Source organism: Ptychodera flava, chromosome 18 (assembly GCF_041260155.1).
Source record: "Ptychodera flava strain L36383 chromosome 18, AS_Pfla_20210202, whole genome shotgun sequence".
NCBI lineage: Eukaryota > Metazoa > Hemichordata > Enteropneusta > Ptychoderidae > Ptychodera > Ptychodera flava.
Window position 1 is genome coordinate 35527890 of NC_091945.1, and position 22481 is coordinate 35550370.

Consider the following 22481-nt stretch of genomic DNA (forward strand, 5'->3'; position numbering starts at 1 on the left):
TAAATCTAAAATTTGGCCTTCCTATGCTTGGCGTTCAAAATTCAAAATTCATGCATAATGCAGTGTATGTGTCACAATCTACTACATGTATTATCTTTGTATATATGAATACACTACAGAATTGGTTAGCATGGACAGCTGAACTTGTGAAATTGACAGAAATAATAAATCCATACCTTCAGTTTCAATATCACCAGATGCATCATTGCTGTACCCATTATCATAATCTGCTTGCAATTTCACGTAATATCTGGTTGAAGGCTCTGCAAACAATGACACAGAAAAGAAAATTCAACTACCAGTATTTACTTCACAAAAGACTTTACAGAAAGAATGTTAACACTCTCACAGGAATTAATCTGCTTATCAAATGATACCTTTCACCTCAGTTCCTCTTTGATACAAATGATGAAAGTACAGTGAACTTTCCTTTGCAGGTCATGAGTAAACATGGCACAACTCAAGTAATGTCCTGTCTCAACATGGCAAGTTCACCGTACTTCTGCCAGTTTTTATTGCATATCAATTTCTCTAGAACAATCAAACATAGAAATTACTACAGGATTTTGTTTCAGCAGTTTCATTGAAACAGGATAAAGGAATTTATACGTTTTCACAAATAACAACACAAAGTATCTTTGTATTACTCTAAACACATCTTAATTATCTTCTAATAATTTTCCTTCATACATTGACAAACACGCTGCACAGCAGACTACTTTGACTGCTGGCACAACTAATCCTCATCACCAGAGGGCGCTCTACACTTTCATCACAAACAGAGCGGATGACCTTCACCCGAAGTGAGATTCTGTTGAGTATTATTTCTGTATCAATTGACGTGCATTTCAATGCACTGAATGAGACAGACCCTGGAGCTCTAAGAAACAGTTCACAATATTTGAATTTAACATTTACGCAAAAGCAGCTTGAGCGTAAGACATGCCTCGGGAGAAACATTTCCGTTTGGGAAAACAGCTAGGAGGATTATGAATTCAAGGTCACATTATAAATAAACTATGACGTCAACAGATTCATAATGACTTCTCTGAAGTTCCGAACTACTTTTTTATCTTGGATAGCAATGACCTTCCATCGTACATGACCTAGATTCACAAACATTCCCACTGCCTGCAGGCCATTAAGCAAATGTCAGAGGCCAAGCCTGTGATGTTACCTACTTTCCTGCTGGCTACCTAATCAAAATCTGTGTAAAAGCTAGAATTAGCCCAAGACTGAAAACGGGGAAATGATGAACTAAAGGTGTATTGCCGAAAACAAATCAACCTAAATTAACAAAAAATAGTCGTTCGCTATTAGAAAATATTTCAAGAGTCTTCATGAGGGCATGCCAAGCCCTTCGGCTCAGATTTCTAATTTTCGTTTCCCACTCCACTCTACTCACCCACATATGAGTTTTATGGCATTGCTCCTTCACAAAAACTTTGACAAAAACAGGAAAACAATATGTCCTCTCTCACAAAGAAGAAAGCACTAGGGGACAGAATTAACAAACAGGTTGTGTTTTTTTTCTATTTGGATGAAATGTTCACATATGCTAATTCACATATGGTGATGCATACACGATTACTGATCCAATAAACAAGTTACATACACTCAAATGTCAGAGATCGTCGCTGAATTCTCTGAGGGGGAAAGGGCAGTTTGAACTTAATTTATTCACTGAACGATGTGACGTCAATATTGCCAGAATCTAATGCAAAACCATAGTTGTTATAAAAGGTATCTTTGAATCACATATCACTGACAATCACCATTATCTAAGCCAGACTCAAGAACCTGGATAGCGCCTTCTTGATATTGTATGCCATTATTAAAATTGATGACCACTCTTTATGTGTGAACACACACTGTCCATTGAAAATGCATATTTCCTTATTAAACCTCATTTGCATGGACATTCTCATTTCTATTCAAACTGCATGAACAAACATGATCACTTAAATACCTATTATTCTACAGCCACCTCTTTTGCATACAAATCTGTTGCTGGTTTTTCGCTCATCTTATTTTACATCAGCCAACACATCAAATGCTACAGAAAACACTTAAATCAAGAACCTCACCAAACAGTTGAAATTATGCATAACAGAACAGTCAATAGATTTCTACCTAATTCAATTTCAAGCAAAACCATACTTTTCTTCACTTGGGTTTCAAGATTTTCATTTTTTTTCAAAAGACTAACCCAGAGATAATGACACTATCACACTATTATGTTTTGGATCAAATTTGATGTCAAATAATCCAACAAAACTATAAGACCAAATATTTCCTGCTACACCATGTACTTGTTGACTGTCATGTTTTGATTGTAATTGAAACTTTAATCAGGGAACAGCTGGTGCATGGGCAGCTATACAGATCCTTAAAACATGGAAATAATGGCACAATATGTATTAAAAGTATGACATTTCAATTTATGGAAAACAATGGTAACATTTAAGAGGATCATGAGATATTTCACAATGCCTGACAGTACATGTATAAAGATAGATTTCTATTGGGGTGTTTAGGGACAGTTGATTGTGTCTGTGATAGTGAATTCCCAATAACAGTACCACAAATATTCACATGTTGACAATTTCTAACAAAAAAAGGAGTCAAATGCCGGGACAACTTTGCTAGCCAAGGGTGTTTCTTTGGGCAGAGACCCTGACTCAAATGGCCTCTACACAACCAATCATGTAACTCATTCCTACTGCACTTCTACTTCAAAATGACAACACTTTCAAGTGACCTTGAGGAACATATCACTGGCAGTTTCCTCCATCAATAATTTGATTCACAATCTAAGAAAGCTGCAAACTTGATTTTATATTTAAAGGAAAAAATGCCAATATTACAAGCATAACTGATGGTGGTACGTCGAGTGTGTGCCATCAAGCCTTTTGTGATGTATACTACATGTATTTCTTTACCAAGTTGTCAACATTGTAGTGAATGAAACAGTATCGTAGATAACAATCATTATCACTGTCAAACCACGATGCCACCAATGAGAAAGGCTAAGCTAATTAAATCAAATTGCTTGCATTGATCACTTTAAACTGTGAGGTATCTAGTGAGAGTCAGCAGACAAAATCAATGGAAACTGCTCACTACAGTCACACTTGGATCTGATTTGAAAACTGTTATGGCCAAGGTCATAGCACAATTCAATCCAGCAGTGCATCACCTTGTATCCAAAGATCGTGTAACCATGGTGATTAATGAGCAACATGTGTGTCGTATCACTAAACAAAGATATCTGCAAGGTTAGAAGTTGCCTTCACTTGGTTACATTTCTGTTTGCTGTGAAAATTTGTAACAGTGTTTGTGATTAGTTGGCACAATTCAAAGTTTGGGTTGATCACCTGTATTCATTATCTGAGTGTTCAGGCAATGTTCGGTTAAGGAAACAATGCTAGCCTATGCAACCTAACCAAGCCATGCGGACCGGAGGATGAATCCAGGACCAGTTCAACAGGATTATTAGCTGCTGAGAAGAGACAGCAGTGTGACCTTTCATGGCAGAGCTTAAAATGCAAATCTGTTGTCACCATTATGGGGGACCAACGTCATTGCGGAGGACCAACGTCATTGCAAAATTAATAGAGTGATACATTTGTTGCGTGAGAGTACTGTACCAGGATGTACAATAATATGGTCATTCTGAGAACTGTCCATACAATTTTAATGCAGCAGTAAATTAAAGATTGCAAAATGACTGATGTGGGAAATTTTTTTTACACGGAATCACACTATGTAGTTCATTTTCTGTGTCACAGAACCCTGAAGACAACAAAAACATGTCTATAGCTTGTGGATCATTTATTACATCTTGAATGTCTATAGCTTGTAGACAATCTATTACACCTTGATAGCAACAAAATGAAAGACATACAAAAATGTACAACAGTCACATTTTCTATTCCTTCTTTCATTATTTTGATGTTTTATGAACAATGCACTGTTTTCAATCTGTCATTTTACCATTTTGAAATTTCTGAATATAAATATAGATGACTCACTTTTCCTAACTGAAAACAGCAACGAATAAAAGAGTTAGTTCACTGTTATGAATTTCCCTGAAACATTACATAATGTTGACACATGCAAATATTACTTCAAGGATGAAGTCTATCAAAGATAAATATTTCATAACACATACTTTAGGTGGTTTGATAAATTACAGTTCATCAATTTGTAAGATTTGAATTACACAGACCAAGCAGTCATCAAGGAATTAATTTAGTTGTAAGGTGTGGCTGTTGAGGTTAACTACTTTGCATTTTGAAAAATTACGGGTGATTTTTTTCAGCCACCCTTGGGTTCAGTGTAAGGATAGCTTTAGTCCGTTCTTGCTGTGGTTTTTGCCAGATTCAATTTTTATCAATAATGAGTGTGGACCTGTTCACAGGGAATTGGGGCGAATAGGTTTAGTGCATCACAAGGATTGACCAGATGATCTAAGTGATGTATTATGTACTAATGCTAGACATATGTGAATATGACAAATAGGAATTTTGCTCTTTAAGGTTGTGTAGATTTTAAACTTTCTGTTTTGCAAGTTGTCAACTTTCAAAACTGTCTAATATTCAGTTTTAAATTAGAGAATGCCTACAAAATGATAGCATCAATGCAGGGACAATTTTAAACCAATGTAAACAAATAACAGTTCTTATAATGTGAGATATCAGCAAATTAGATATCAGCAAATTAATCAAACACACAAAACAACCAATGAGTTAATCTACTGTAGCTTTTCATCAGACCTGAAAAACGCTACATCCTTCACCTTACCATTGACTATAAATAGGAGCTCTAACTACAGCACTGGAAACTATTAAGATTGTTCCTATAATAGGTATAGTATTGTGCTTATTTGTGAAACTAAATATCAAAAGCAATCAAATGTCTGCAGAGTAACCAATGATCTGCAAATGACAGAGTTCACTTGCAACAGGCTGTGCACATAGCTCTACACCATATGGTTCACACCACTAATACTACTGTAGATAGACATATCTAACCTGAGATTTGATATTTGCGTGTGTGTTATTGTGAGTGTGCATGTGTGAGAGAGAGTTTTGCCAGGTTTTAATTTTGAAAATAGGGGTTGTGCTTGGAATAGTATTTTTCAATGACATCATCTATGCTAATGAAGCTGATTTCAAACAGTCTCACAATTGTATCATCAATATGCAAAAAATAAAGATTTGTCAGGAAAACTTGACAGGATTTTAGAAATCAGACACAAATTTAAATACACACACACACACACACACACACACACACACACACAGACACACACACACACACTCAAGATTGATTGAAATCATTTGTTATGACGATAACAAACTTACAATTACAATTAACATATTAACCAATGATAAATAAAACATATTGGCCCTTGAACTTTTGTAACAATTTTGATGTACTGGCCATACGACAAATCTGGAATTAGTTTTGATACGCTGGCATGGGTAAATTTTTGTAAATGCTATAGACCTATAAAAATTGAGCATAACAGTAAACATGTCACCGTTATATTCAAACAGAACCCAGGAGAAATGATAGCATCATAAAATTATTGGTTTCTAAAATCAGATAATTGGCCACTTCATACGATTCTGATGAAATGACAAGTTATGTTTTACAAACAGCTTACCAAATTTTGAATGAAACACTGACAGTATCGTGTTGTGCCTAAAAAACAAAAATGCATCAGTATTGTTCCTACAAGACAGAGATGGTGTGTTCACAGAATGAAAACTGAAAACCTGTCGTCTCCACAAAAACAAAACACAGAAAGCAGAGCAAGACCAAAAGTCACAGAACATCAAGAAAAACTTTTAAAAAGCTATGAGAGGACTGTATCTAATCTATATATTCTAAATTCAAGAGTTTACACCTTCCAAAGTGTTTGGCGATTGTTCTATTGGTTAGAACTTTACCTATTTGTAAGACAAAACTGTGTATTTGCACCACACAAGTTGAAACTAATCCTGGTAATATGCTGTAGGTCAGCCTGGTATTTCTCTTTCAGAAACCAGAAAAAAAATATGTTAAATCTGATAAAGTCGTTTCCTATTGTGACCTACACATTATGTGCCTGCAGTGTGATTATGACAAACTGATTCATCTATCATAAAATAAACAGTTTTTAATATTGATCCATTCATATTTGAAATCTCAATTTCCAGATCTGATAACAGTGGACACAACTCACTATAAGGTGCCTGATTTCACTGCTACCATGTCCATTTGATGCCACTGCTGTTGCCTTATTAGTTTGATCTTTCCGTTCACTGACCCAAAAGATTTAGCTTGATGTATGAATGGTGTCAGCTGGCCTCAAAAGGAACATGTGAGCTTAAAACAGGGCACAGTTTGCTTTTCAAATGTTTCAGGTATGCAAATCATTGCCTTTGGCAGGTGATAGAGGGATCATACCCATTGGCTTTCAGCTTTGATTGAGAACCAACACATCCTTTCTTTCTCCTTTTTTCACAATACACAACAAAATTAATGATGGAACCCATGCATGAAAAGGAACATGATTACAATATTTATAAACTTCTTTTAGCAAGAGGATATATAGTCAGCAAGTGCTGAAGACACAAGAGCTACAAAAACCATGTATGTATCCGCTAACAATGCTGTGATTTCAAATCTGTCTATCTTTGTTTATCCACCAAACAAGGGGTGTACATTAGGGAATGTGATCTCCTGTTTAGTCTTGAAATGACCTTGCTACTACACTAAGGTCAAGATTGGGGAGCCATTTCCAAGAACATATTTTTATGTACATTCCGTAGTGTAACATTTTTCAAATTTTCAGTTTCATCATTTCTCTGTGACTTTTCCTATGCTTTTGATTACATTTTAGATACATGGATCTCAAAAAAGAAGCAAAATTTTACGTTGAAAAAAATTGACTTATACAGTAGGGTTCATCCTGAGTTATTAATACTTAGCAGAATGTTTTATTCACGTGATGATATGGTTAATTCAAATAAAGGATACTACATATATCATTTGGTGTTGAAATTAAAGGCATTTCCAATTTCCGATGGACACTCTGACTTTCAGAAATATGACACCTATAATGCCACTGGGAATACACATTTACCTGACCTTTGACCCAGACAGGGCATGTATTTTCCTCCATGCAAATGAGACAGAAAATCTTGACCTTCTACATCACGAAAGGGAAACCTTAATTGTATTGAAAATTGAGAATTTCAAACTTTACCCATACCAGATTTCAGTTGGCACAGAAAAGAAGAAATGGACTAGACATCATAAATTAAAGAATCTTGCTTCAAAGATTTTGTTCTTTTTGACCAATGCTAGACTTCTACGGAGTCAATGGTTTGATGGTGACTGGTGACCATTACACACTGACAGAGGATCTGTTTTCTGTGAGTGGTGAAAAGAAATTTGCAGGTAAACTTTGGGTTTGTTGCATGTGACACCACAAAACATGCAAACAGTGATGGGGGTCAGTGGCACTGATAATGTTCCTCTGACAGAACAGAAAGCTTTCACACAACAAAGAAAACGATACGGTTTCTATACAATAGAATTCCGGCGAAGTAACCTGAATGGGGTACACCATAGTATTCATCCATTTATTAAGTCCACTGACAGCACTTGGTAAACATTTTAGGCGGTCTTGCATTAGCATCAGGCACACCAAGCCAAACAGTAACGACATCATCCTCTGCTCGCATGTTGGGGCATTTTCTACCAGATTAGCAAATCTGTCAGATTAGATACGTCTTGCACAGCCAATCAACAGCCATACTGTACTGTTCAGTAAATGTTATCAAATTTCCAGGGCACCATTAGCGGTTGCTGAGGACGGATCAAGTGCAACTGTAGCAATGAAAAATGTGCAGCAAACTTTGAGCAATTTCGTTGATGGCGTCCATGGCCGTTTCATTACAGCGTCTCACAAATTCCAGGCATACTCAATACACATTTTCATCGCCTTTCACATCCCCTTGTAACCATGGACCTTGTAAACAGCAATGAGCATGCATGGCAACATTTTGGACCTTTCTTGTTGACTGGAAATAAAGGCTCACTGAGTGCTTTGTCAAAATAAATAACTCTCGACCTTTACACAGGCAATGAAAGTACATTTTTTATTGCTTGAACTGCATCAAAACAAGATCACTAATGTACAGTCCAACCACACATAACTGTGACCCATGTTTGGTAAATTTCACCGCAGATTACCTTTATTTCTGCAACACCACCTGGAGAGGGGATTAATCCTAAAGAGCTTCTCAGTGTGAACAAAGCCCATTCATACAAATGCATACCGCTCCTGCGATTACCTAGGCTGGTCAAGGCTATACTATTTACTGTCTTGGGAAAGCATGTGTGAATCGCCCAAGCCAAGATCATGCCTGCCACTGTGTTGCACAATGTGTCAGTCTTTTGTATTTTAATGACTGTGTTCTTAATGAGTACAAGTATAAAACCTTGGCAAAAACAGCTCTCATCCGGTGATAATGTCAAGTGTATTACTTCAAGGCATTTCAAACACATACACGAGATGCAACATAATAAATGACATGATGGTCGTAGAGGGTTGCACAATTCTTAGTAATGGTGCCGATGAACAGTAACATCAAAATATCTACTTGAGTCCTGCAGAGTTCTACTGACATTAACAATTTGTGCAAACTATTTGTTATGGTGAAGCAAAATTCATTTCTCTGATGATTTTGAAAATATTTCAGCGGAAAATTATGGAGACACAATCTCTTTAAATACACTTACAACTTTTAATTCCCTTCGCAAGGTGTTTCATTTGAGATTTTCAGATGGGTATGATGGGCTATGAAGAAATTATGCACTTGATATCCAAGTCATCAGCCGAATTACAGCTTTTTTCTTGTACTAAGACTTTAACAAAACAGATCGGGGACTTGATTTTCATATTTTATATTTTCAATTTTTGTTTCTTCACAAGATCCAATGTACAAAGGCGAAATGACAAAGATACAAAAGAAAGTTAACTATAATAAATGTTGAAGGGTGAGAATTTAACAACTCCAAGAAGAATATTGTCTACTCATTGTGTGTTGACAAGCACACTATAATCTAGGATAAATGGCCGTATCTGCCCTTGCTGCAAATCTCGTATGTGCAATTATCACCTTGAACTACGCATGATACCCTAACTGCTGAGATGTTGCTAGGGCAATGCCAACACCTCAGGAAAGGACAACGAGAGCTTTAACTTTCAAGTAACAACACCTAATTGATGGAGGTTGATTTATTCACCCATTAGACACCATTTTATTGTCCAGTTAGTTTCAAAGAAGCAAAATGGATAGCGATGGCCTTGTAACCTAACTCATCATATGGCAATATATTGGCTTGTGAATGAGGCATAGAACATTTCCATGTCATTCTCTGCATTCCCATCAACACCTGCACATTGAAAAACATCTGTAATTTACTCATTACTATACAAGTCACTTCAAAGACTCAATAAACCAAGTTAGGGCCAATTTAAAATCCTGCACAACTTTCATCTGAAACATTTGTCTTCTTTTCAATCTTGGTTTCCAACTTGTCTTTTGAAACCTCATTACATTTCACATAATAATTTAACGCAAAAAAAGAAAGGAACTGATTTCCTCTCTGGGTAATACTGCAACAAATGTTGATCTGCGAACCTGCAATGAACAGTTATGTCCACAACTGAAGTACAGTTATGTGTAGTGTTGAAACAAACAGTATCTGTACCATTGCGGCAAACAGTTATGTATGCTATCAAAACACAGCATTGGTGAATCCTTTACCATTGTACCAAAATAACCACTGTAACACAAAGTAATTCACAGAAAAATATCCTCATTTAAACCCTTTATGTACCGTCCATTGATCTATACACATAAAGCATAAAAACATAAAATGGATACTTGACATAATCCTAACCCCCACTTTGATAAAAAATCAGACAAAAAACATAAAATTGACACTTGACATGATATTCACCCCAATATGATGTCAAAAATCTGACTAATAACACATTGGTATCATTTTGATTTGCCAAAGTTTTCAATTTCCAATTGTAATGAATCCACACTACATGCTTTGAGTTTTTTTAACTCATTGAGCCAATGTTTCCATAAACTTTCAACGCATTACATTTTATTTCTGAATGTAAACACCCTCAGTCATGTTTTCCTGTTTTACATTTCCACATTTCAAATTCACTGTATCATTACTATGTTGAACAAATCTAATGTTACCAAAAACCTGGAAAACCAAATTTAAAATCATCCGTTTCTGGAAATATCATCAAAATGATCATTAAAAATAAGATTTTCATTGATGACACTTATCCTCCATCACTGGTTGTTATTGAATTTGAAAACATCAGTCAAGATTAATGCATGTTGATGCATTTGACCCAGTAGAATATCACTGGGTCCACTGAGAGCAAGCAAGCTATGTACCTTAATGAAATTCTGCACTGCAGAGAGTGAGTGAAGCACTGTACGAATAACAATGCTAAGATCTTACAAAAACAAACCCCGGTAGAATGTCAGCAACAGCACAGAAAATGGACTGCAAACAAGCCCACCGGTGTTGATTTCAGATCAAATTTCACGGTCAAGATCATTCTGTGAAAACCACCGCCTGTTGAGACACGCCAGTTCATTTTGCTCTTTTACCAAGCCATTGCATCTTTCCCAAGGCTATGCTGATAAATTACACCGCCTGTGTGTTCCCCATGTGTTTGAGGAAAGCTGAAATGATAAACACTGCAGTCATGACCATGACCTCTACATGTGGGCAATACCCTCTCAGAATGAAATTACTTAAATCTCCGGAAAAACAGGATTTGCCTTTAATCCCAAAAAAAGGTGACCTCATCCAAGAAGGCTAAGCTGTTCTGAACTTCTCTGTTTCAAACACAGAAATCACTTGAAATAGTCTTAAACATCATTTATATGCTTCACCAAATCAGAACAAGCAAAACTGAGTTTCTCCCCAATGTGCTATTTTCAAATGCACGTAGAGAAAGAGAAAAGGAGAGATTGAAAAAAAAATTATATTTTTTCATGTTATTTATCTAAAATTTATCTAGTTCAAGTGTCTTGTAGAATTAACATACACGTAGGGTCTTTGAAACAGAATGGTATGCAATATATCGCCCCTCTGGCAGCCCATCTTGAAATTGACATTTGATCATCAGTTTAAATATTTTCAGCGTCAATGCAGGCTCTTGGTCATTTGACTTGACACAAATTTTTCATGAAATACAACTGAGTAAATTTCAAATACAATATAACTATCAACAATAAATGTTGTCAATTTCTCTGCATTTATGGATAAAAGGGTACTCTAACTGACATATACATGTGACAGCAACCTTCATCTTCTCTTTGTAAAATAAACCTATGAGAAATGTCATGGTTTAAGGCCATTGTAAACTAGTTCGACAAAGACGCGACATGATTGCTCTACTTCTTCAAACAAATGACATAATATACAAGTATTCATGAATGCAAGCTGAAACGGAATTTCATTTACAGCTTGATCACTTGGCAACATTGATATGAAATCTGTATGAATATAAATCAGTTTCTGATAAAAACATTTCATACATTTTAAGCTGAAATTGATTATATTGAGGTAACAATTTACCGTAACTTGACCTACTTTTTCTCGTCTGTTTTCTCATCGGTTTCATGCCTTGTCAGGTGAAATCTCTACACAGCTGTAAAGTTTAATGTTACTGAACAAAAGGGATATATTCAAACACTTGACTATAACACTACTCTGAATACAGTTTACAGCTATAGGATGGTCTGTAAGTCAACATCACATTGTTATCATCATGTCAAGTTTTAATACACGGAAACAATGTACTTGTTGTTGGTCATAAAGTCATCTCTGGCATGTATGACTCTGAAAATGTTAAATTCTGCTATATTGCTCCTGTGTTCAAATGGTTTACTATGGTATTCACCAGCTCGAATGGCCATTCACCTCACATTGTTTTCCATAAAATATGAAAGAAGAGCAAAAAGCAATTTCGACATTTTCAGCAATATGAACATACTGCATTATTTTTGCACAAGAAGAAAATGGGAATCCAAAGTGGCCGATGAAGGCAAGTGTCCTGTGAACAAGCTACTCACAATATATCCTATGGAAAACATTTCCTTTATATTGAATGGTGTGAAGATGAAGTCAGATATCTATGACTGTTATGTAAAAATACCAGATATAGTGTATGGGTAGTGTTGATCTATAAAGGCAAGGAGTAATAATCTAGCTGACAAAACACTTTTATCTGAAAAGAATACCTACTGACCATGAATCAGGTATTGGAGGAATACAGTAACCTTGCCAGGGAAAATGGAAACTGATTACGGAAAACCATGGCTGAAGTATACACTCTGTTACTGGATTGCAGATACTTGTCAACATTTGACTAAAAGAGTGTGAAAAGGTATGCAGGGTTTGTAATCAGCATATCTTTGACAAAGAACACTCATTCACTTGGACTTAGGTCTCTCAGTAAGCTGTTGTTATTGTCAACGGCTAAATGCTTACATGGAATCTATGACACAACAGTCCACAGGGACAGTTTGACGTATTAGCCTTTTGTCAAAACGAAATGCTGTCAGGATTCACAGAAACATGTCAGGTACACAAATAACCTAGTAGCTGCAAATACACTGAAAATGTACCATGCACTTTGTTGTTGCATTATGCCTATAAAAGCTGTGATCTGTTCTATTTCTAAGGCAAATATGGAATAATATTCCAATATGGTGTGTCAGGGCAATATGCCATCTTATCGTTATTCAAATATGGCGTGTCAAGGTACTATGCCATCTTATCCTGACCACTACACTGCTTGAGCCGCATGAGAAAATCAGAAGTAATTATATTGTTGCCATGTTGTACCTTTAAGTATAAACGTCATCGGCAAATGGCATATTCTATCTGTGATGAACCAGTCAACAAGATTACTGCCACACTAACAGGTAATTTGTGTAATCTTCCTACAGGGAATTTGACCACTATAATTCTGTGCATACAATGATCATGAATTAAAAAGGTTGGTGGGCCTACCATGTGACAGATTTTGAACTCAATCGGTCCACTTCATATCATTATCATGGTATCACAACATTTTGTCATAAAACACAGCAAGTAAAATCTCATTGAATACTACCATCCTTGCAAAATCAAATGATAAGAAGTTACCCTTTTATAATGAGAAACAGAATTCCTGAAGGATGAGATCGGTGATAGACAAAACAATGCAAGTGATGCGCGGTGGAGTAATTAGCATGGAATTTTTTCAACATGTACTGAACCCTTTCCTTTGGGCACAATAGCCATTCTCATGACTTTGTAATAAGCCATCCAAGAAAATCTGATAAACAAGAAGGAACAGTGACTTGCTTTCACAGTATAATCACTTAATTAGACAGAAGTGATTGGCTGTCTTCATGGCAGTAGTAGGGTACAGCTAGCGAATGACAAAGTACAAGATATAGCGCACACTGGTATTAGCCACACTTTGACAATAATTTGATGATTTTACAATGTCTACAAGGAAATCCCTATACCACTCATGAACTCTGTTTCAATTTATAATCAAGCTGGCATGTAAGAATATTTTGCAATTCAACAAACTACAAAATGAAATACCAATTTTACCCGACGTTGCAGAACCACTTGGTAATTAAAGTAGCTCATAAAATTGACACGTAAAAATGATTTGTGATGATCACTGTTTTATAACAAATGTTTTGAACATATAACAGCACCACATGCATTATTGTGCTCAACAAAAGAATGCTTAAAACACTTAAATGAGAACAAAAAGCTGATTTTACAATATACTTGAAACTAAAGAACAAACAATTTTGAATAATATTTAAATTTGCAATAGCAAAGGAAGAGAGAGAGAGAGAGAGAGAGAGAGAGAGAGAGAGAGAGAGAGAGAGAGAGAGAGAGAGAGAGAGTATGGATATCTCTCAGGAAAGTTACACTGGCATTGGTGTTAAACCTTTCAAATTGCTTGGATTTTCTCACCATTGGAGAATCATATACATAGTGGATAGAGTCATACACAGAACATATTAACTCATGAACAACATGTTTACAGTATTTCTGAATGACATTTTCTCAGTGATAAAGCTTCCTTTGGCATGTTAGAAAAATATTCAATGTGAATTCAGTATCTTTTTCAGTATCATCACTTTCTGGTTTCAGTGAGTAATTCTCCTTTTAAAATTCTGTCACTTTTGGCTGATAGCTGGCACTGTCAGTTAACACTGAAGCGCACCATGGGATATGCTCATTTTTTATTGGACAATACCATGACCCATTTCAAGTTTAATGGGCAAACATAAACATTCACGTCAAATTTATGTTCAAGCATACAGCAATATTAATACAAATTCATTGCTTTTTTCACAGAATATAAAACATAATATTATTTCCTGTACAGCCTCACAACATTTTACTTAACAAGACGGGCCTCACCAGTTCAATTTATTTCTGTTCACGCATATTTCGCCTGGGGAAACAAAATGCTACAATACTGAAGATTGCCATCCAATAGAAAAAAGCACACTTCACTAATGCCAAGCACTGCCTTTTATGACAGCAATATTGGCCAGGGAAGTCGGTGGCAATTTAAAAGTATAATGTCTGACATGGTCATTAATATTCCATTAATCAAGATCATAGTTGCCGCATAAACCCTAATTGAAGTGGCAAATATATTGTACTTTCATATCAACTGAATCTGGCAAACATACACAGGATAATCACCCTAGGCAATCTGTATACACACAGTTCAAGGCTGCATACTGACCTAGATTGCACACCACTGCCTTCTCTCCAGGACTTGACTCTCAATTTGTTTTGCCATTCTATATAATCAGAAAGTGAAATATGGTGAAATTTTCTTTTACTTAGCACTCACTCAGAAAAACTTAGAATTTTTTTGTATATGTGAAGTGACAGTGTTCATAAATGTCCTCCTTTGTAAATTTGGCACTCAACTATTCTGGGTGAGCTAAAAATAAACCACGATAAAATTGCTTTACAAAAGAACAACATGATGGATAAAGTTCATACTATTTTTATTACTCCTTGACATTTTAGAGTAATTTTCTCATTGTAAACATTAATTTACGGTATTATACTTTGTGTATCATTTGCTAAATTGTAATTGTATATTAGGATATCAACACACATTATGATGTGAAATTGAAAGACCCGTTGTCTGATTAAGGTATTAAGCATATATGCATATATGTATAAAGAAAAGGACGCATGATTGCAATGATCTTCCTCTTCAACATTTGTTACATATTTACAGACCTGCTGGTTTCAATAAGTACAATCCTTCACATTGATACTGTTGCAAGCATAAAAGGGGCTTACTCGTTTTGAGAAGTTTTATCATTAGAGGCACCAAACCACACGAGAAAAATGCTGATATGAGAGGATTCAGTTCTGCTGACTATATTTGCTGGTGTTCAGAAACAACACGGTCACACCATTGTCACTTCATTGTCCTTAAATTTTTACAACACTTTTATGATTTCCATGATTTTTTTTCCCTTTTTTTTGGCAAAGAATTTCCTAAACGTTTTGAATTGTAAAGGAGCTATCAAAATGGGTTAAAGCCTCAGCTTTTTGTATTTGGCATTCCACACACAAACAAAAAAGTATTTCGTGCTTGGTATTCCGTAAAGAAACAAATATCAGTTCTTTCACTGTGGTGTCACATGATGCCATAATCTCAGACTCCTCTGATGACATTTTCAAGCAATTTCTTTCTCATTTCACTAATGAGGTTATATTTCCTATCATTGATACTGGGATGACATGATAACTCAGGCCAAAAATTTCAAACCGGTAAAGCTGAAGCTACTGGTTTTATGACTACATGAAACGTGACTTCTTCTGGTTTGTCATATAAAATGAATTATTCATTCAGGTCAAGGTTACCACTTTCAAGGCAGAAATTTACATCTTATTAGGTTGCTGGCTTCCGAATGAATTCCATTAATTCCTCACCATCTGCAATATCCAGGAAACCTTTGCTGTAAATTGTAATCTAAATTACCGTATAGAATTTGCATTTATTCAGAATTTTTGTAGTTTTTATTGTTTGTTTTTTAGCATCACTGAGCTTTCAGCAACCGTAAAGGTCATGTGAGGATATGATTACCAGATTCAAGGTCACTTGTCAAATTCACTTGGGTGAAACTTAATAGCAACACAGATGAGCTACTTGGCTTTCATGATTCACTTCTGTGTGCTGTGCTGACGTTGGCATGCCACACAACTTCAACTTGGCACCAATAATGTCATATTACCACATTAAGACCTGCCCCTCTTAAATGCAAACTCATTTTCTCAAAGAATGATGAGTCATCTATGACTAACCAAGGCACCTTCAAAGTATGTATGTTTTGGAGCATGCACGATATGCTTGCTATTTCAAAGATCAAATTAGTTGACAGCTGGCTCCCTCCTGCAAAAACATGCCAAATGGAATCAAAGCACCTTCACAAACAGCAATATTTATCAGGCAAAGCACATGAAAGAAAGGCTGCCTCCATCATCCACGTCTTTCAGCTCTAAATGTTGACCACTTTTATGATAAAAAAAATTTAAGTTAGGCTTTTGTACACTTATTTGTACACGGCAGTCTTTCCCTAGGCTTGAAACAATAGCAGCTTACAAAATCACGATTTGCCAAATACTACATCTGATAATTAATAGATTCTGCCAAAACATATGACGTGTCCCATGATATATAGTCTAGAGTGCATGAACTCATAGGTGTACTTTTCCGATTACTTATTTACATCCCTCATGAACATAATCTCCTTGGGCCTAATCCACTAATCTCTTTGACAGATTCTTACAACACTGTTGAAAACAACTGGATCACTGTGATTTCAAATGAAAGGTTTGTTGTGATTAAAAAAGTACACAACAGCTTGCCCCATTGCAATAACAACAATGGCATCAAATTTAATAAGTTTGATGCATTAGAGCCGGCCCTTTTTTCCTAGGAGTAGCAGCTTGTAGTAGCAGAGCAGCAGAGCATGGTCTCTCTGTAGGGTGATACGAGCTAAAGGCATAAGCTTCAGGCGGTCTTAAAAGTGGACAGGATAGACTTACAGCTACTAAATAAAATAAACAGATGAATGTGAGTGTTGTGGATGGCTGTCAATGATTTATTTGGACGTGGCATCACCTTGAGGATAGTAAACCAAACTGATTACTCTTCAAGTTTGTTAATTGTGCAGGATAAACGACGTCTTTTTCTTGTCTCGTTGATGTCATTAACAGGGAAATTAAAGATCTCCATAAAGTCGTCCCAGCTATTTAATGTGACTTGTTTTATTAGCTGTATAGTCTTGGACATTAGGAGGCATTACAGTGACAACAAACAGAGTCTATTCCACTATCAATAACCAATGCTAGTGTGTGTGATGCAAGTCACCTGTAGTTACAATATTCACTGAATATAATACCTGTAGCTACAATATTCACTGAATATAATACCTGTAGCTATACCTAAGACACAGATAGCATACTATATTTGACAAATAATTCATCAGGATGACAACCGTTTCAATTAAAAGCCTGATCAAGGGGTATTTTTACTCCTGCTGTGATTCTGCACAAAACAACGTCTTTTGATGGATTACAGTTCGGTCACAAAACACCAACACTCATTACGGCTAGCAAAAACGGACTACGATACGTGCACTGCAACAAAAATATGCCTTTGAACGTGAGATTGTACTTCCTCATATTGTATTCATCATCAATCAATACGTTCATGATTTGCAGTTTAGCCAAAAACAATTAAAATCTTTTTACTGTGAAAAATTTATAATATAATTCTCCATTAAATATTCCTTTACATTTATTTGATTTCTACTCTTTTAATGGGAAATTCCCAAAGAGCAAATAAACTGAAGATTCACATTGTAAAACTACAACGAAAACAGTACATGCATGTACCAAGATGGGTTCAAATGAGGTGATTGATAAACACACAGCACACCTCAAATATGATAAAACACAAGAATCAGCAATGAAGTACCATAGCAATCCAAACTGAGGTCAAGTTTGGTTGGCCTTAGTCACCCAGCGCCTATGCTAATTTCAATGAATCATTTTCTCATGGGTTGGCAAGTTCAGTGTGAGTAATTTACACACAAAACATGCCATGTTTCATGATAGCTTAGAAACCACCACAACCTTCCAAACCCTCCTTTGCTTACCTGCAATACTCTGAAAACATGCAGCCATAATGCATGGCTGCTGCAATGTTCATGTTATTGTTAGTTATATAATTCAAATGCTTTCCACAGTACCTGCCTTTCTGCGTGAAATGAACTGCGTTATTTTGATGTCACAGTAAGTCAGATGTCATCATTTTCTGTTTCCCAGTATCAGCAACTGTGATTTGTTAATGTGAAATGGTTCAAAATACAACAATTCTACAAGAACTCTATCAGATGACACTTTGCCATGTTTTAATGAAAGAATAGGATCATTATTGATGTATTATTTTGCATCATGACATGACATAAGGTGTAAATTTCAATTTCTGACATCATTCAATCTATGTATTTAATACAGCAAATATATTCTTTCTTTATAGTGAGGCAGGTGTCAACTAAATTTTGAAAATGAAAACTCAAAAATCAAGTTGAGAATTAAGGAAAAAAAAACAGGGGGAGATTGAGAATGAGAACAAAGCTGTTTTGCACACTTTAGTGGATTCATGCCGTGCATATTAAAGTCAGATTGCTTGATGAATATTGATGAGGCTCTAGGAATGCTGGGTAACATTGGCAATGTGCCAGGCAATTCCCTGTACTTGACAATGTCAGGAATTGATCAACAATACCCATAATCATGCTCCACTGTGCAGGTAATGACGCTGACTTCCATCACTGTGATGCATCCTCACCACGGAGCAATCTAAATCAACTATTAAAACATCAGAACACCTGATAATGATGGTCAACGGAAATGAGGACTTGAGGGAATATTAAACTTTTACGTTGACGACAATAAAACAAGGAGACTGACACAAGGAGGAACAGATGTGACTTGTACAAGATGCAAACAAAATTTGTACAAGAAATAAAATCACTGGAATGTAACTACATTGTAGTAAATGTATTAGCATTGTCCTTGATGTGCTTTTGTATGTTACAAAGTTGTTACAATGTCTTGGAATGCCCTAAGGGTTTACGCCAGTATTTAACAAGATTTCACAGTTTGCCTTTAACTGCCTACATGTCAGCTATTGTTGTTTTCTGCTTTGTCATACTCAACCATAGAAATCAACACTTCCCATGCAGTTTGTCAGAGAATCACCAGTTCATTTAGACTATCAAGTAAAATCTCTGAGCAAGCTTAGAAAAAAGCAAAGAACAGCAACATGTATTTTTATCAAACCATACAACTGTATTTCTGGCAATAAAGGAAATCTATCCCTTTTAGCCCAGCATGTAATCCTGTTATCATATTCAACAAATCCTTCTTTGGAAACCAATAATTTAACTTCTTACACAAGTCAGAATGATTTTTCAGTTTTAACATGTCTTCAAGATAATATAATGATAGACGTTACTTTGACATTCAATGCATATTTACAATGAGAGCAAAATAATTTAATAAGGACTTTTAGGCTAAAGGTAGCCAATGGGACAAAGATTTTTTGTTTTGAACATTGCCAGAAATTTCTAATCGTTGTTATGACATATTTTGTTACTGATAGGATAGCTAGGAACATTTAATTGCTATCCAACTGTTCAGCATTATGTTAAATTTCCACTTCGCTGCCAACTCTCAAATCAGTTCCAATTTCGAACAATGTACAGGCCAGTAACTCTTAGAAGACATTTTTAATCTGAACTTAAGACTCGTTGTCAAGTTGAAATCCAGTTTCTCTGATTTATTTGATCTAGTGCCTTCATACCGTACATTGGTGTAGCACACCTATATAAAGAGAACTTTTGACTGAAACTTCACTTTTGCGCAGTGAACTCCAAAATAAACAAAAACAAATATGTCACTGATGGAAAATTGCTTCAGATTCTCCCCAATAACTAAGATGTTGACTCAGTGCTCAAATTACCGCTGATGATGGGTTTACTTAACCCTTTGAGTCAATTTCTGTTGCCTTTTAAAATGTAACCGAGACTGTTTTTTTCCAATTTTTTCCCCAAAATTTTAATCAAAAAACTGTAGCAAATGAAAAGTGACGTCCATTAGGTCTGAAATTGTAAAAAAATTCATAAAAATTGGTAAAAATTTTGCACCAAAAATTTTGATCATAAAATTTACAGCACTCAAAGGTTAACAGAAGTGAACATCAGGAATGATTCACATAACACAGTCTTGGAATCACACAATACATCCCCAACTGCTTCAACACCCACATTTATTTGACACAGCGAATACAGAATCAAATTTTGACAAATGCAATAAATCTAACCCCTTTATCTTCTCGTTTTGTTCTACCTCTGGGAAACTAATGATCCATTTGTAATTAGATATAATAAGTCAAGTACAGCCATTCTCATCGCCAAATCAACTTCAGAATACACAATGACCATGCTAACACACAGATGGGAAATATGGCTACTCCAGGGTGTAGTAAAAAATATCAAGTGGCCCTTGGTACTTACTCAATCCTGTGAAAATGTAGAGAGAGCGGTCACTACTCAGTTGAATTGGGTCATTTACAGGAACATTATCGCCTTCTGAAAAATAGAGTTGGAAGCCTTCCACAGAAATGCTGTTGAAGTTTGGAATGGTCCACATGATCTTGATAGCCGTTGTGTTCAGTTTCTCTAATTCCAACTTAGGAGCAGGTGGTACTGATAAGAAAAATAAATATGATAGAAAAATTGGAACAAGGAAAATTGTAGATTTGTGAAGATGTCTGATAGAGAGTATCATACACTTTAAAGGTTAAACTGAAATTGGTCTTTGCTAAATTTTCAGTTTATGAGAGAGAGAAGTTTGAAATCAATGGTATTCTTTCTCAGGGAAGACTTCAGATATGAAAGATCTCAACAAAATGGCCATGCTTATAAACAACATTAGATGACACCTAAAATTTATAAATTCACATGTAAGAAGTGAAATGGTGGACAGCAATTTGTGAGTGGTCATTCTGGACTTACTATCCATGAGCACAAACAGTCTACCCAAAACTGGTCTGGCAATCAGGTTTTGTACCTATCTGATGATATGAACACTGATACACATACAGCTAGATACTATAATATATTATAGCCTTAACATGGGTCTATGTGCTCAAGGGTAGGTGACCATTTGCCCGCTGTCAAGAGGGCAAATGGTCTCCTGCCTGAAGGGTACATAGTCCGTTGTTTGGGCTACAATGTTTTTATTTCATGCCTATCTTAAATAGTTTTCACTCCAAAGTTTTGGGTTTACACACAAATGACAATCATATGCTTTTTCCATGTCAGATGAAAATCTGTCAAAAAAATAGATACAAGTTTCATAGTCGAATGGCACATTGATATATTTAAACCACTGCTATGTAGTTTATTGATTTTTCATGGTACAATTTTTCTAAAAACCCGATTTCCTATGTAAAAAATGTAATTTGAACATTTTTAAATACAAAAGTTGTGCAGTTGAAAATAATTCAGGTTCACTTTCAATCAAATGATGACTATGCTGCCTGTGATGTCATCACCAAGTTACCATTGAATCCTATGGAGTGCATGACGTTCAAGACATGTACAGCCTACTGATCTTAGACACAGCCCACTTGAAAAACACAGGTCCCCATCTCTAGTATGAAAACATGGAGTTTCCTTAGAGGAGGGGCCATCCTGTATTTTTTTAAACAACTGGACCTGCTAGGATTACGTTGATTTGTAAGTTGTTATATGTTGGTGTACAGTATTTAATGTTTTGCCCTAGAGACTGCTTGTGTACCATGCCTTCTCTCTCCTTCCCTTCCCCCTCTCCCCCCCCCAATTAAAATCTGTTATTCTCCTCCCTCCCTTTTTGTTATTTCAACTTATTCTCAAATATTAATCTTACTGTTACTATCTTGCAGGTCAGCGGTCCTTTTGTCACTGTATGGGGAAGAAACTCCCTCCCCAGCACTTGTGACAGCCGACATTCTGATACTGTACATGGTGCTGGGTTGTAAGCCACCGAGGATGAACTCATTAGCATTCTTGTTGATGTTGATCATGATATCTTCACCAGCAGTGCCTCTCTGACGGTAATAGATGTAGTAAGCAGTAATCTCCCCATTACTCAACTTCTCAGGTAAAGGCTCCCAGGCGACAATGATGCTAGTGGGGCTGTTACTGGAAAGTGTGAAAACTGGAGCCTCTTCTGGCACTGAAAATATTAACATAAGA

The 22481-nt window shown here is 35.9% G+C and overlaps 1 protein-coding gene across 1 annotated transcript in view; it reads right to left on the reverse strand.

The window, feature by feature from the left end:
• LOC139117480 (protogenin B-like) overlaps positions 1-22481 on the reverse strand; it is a 91317-nt gene that overhangs the window by 13664 nt on the left and 55172 nt on the right. Inside the window, exons 9-11 of the mRNA XM_070680612.1 lie at positions 22153-22461; positions 20757-20948; positions 177-263 (exon numbers count right to left, since the gene is read on the reverse strand). Coding sequence (XP_070536713.1) covers positions 177-263; positions 20757-20948; positions 22153-22461 — 588 coding nt within the window. The remainder of the gene's footprint in view (positions 1-176; positions 264-20756; positions 20949-22152; positions 22462-22481) is intronic.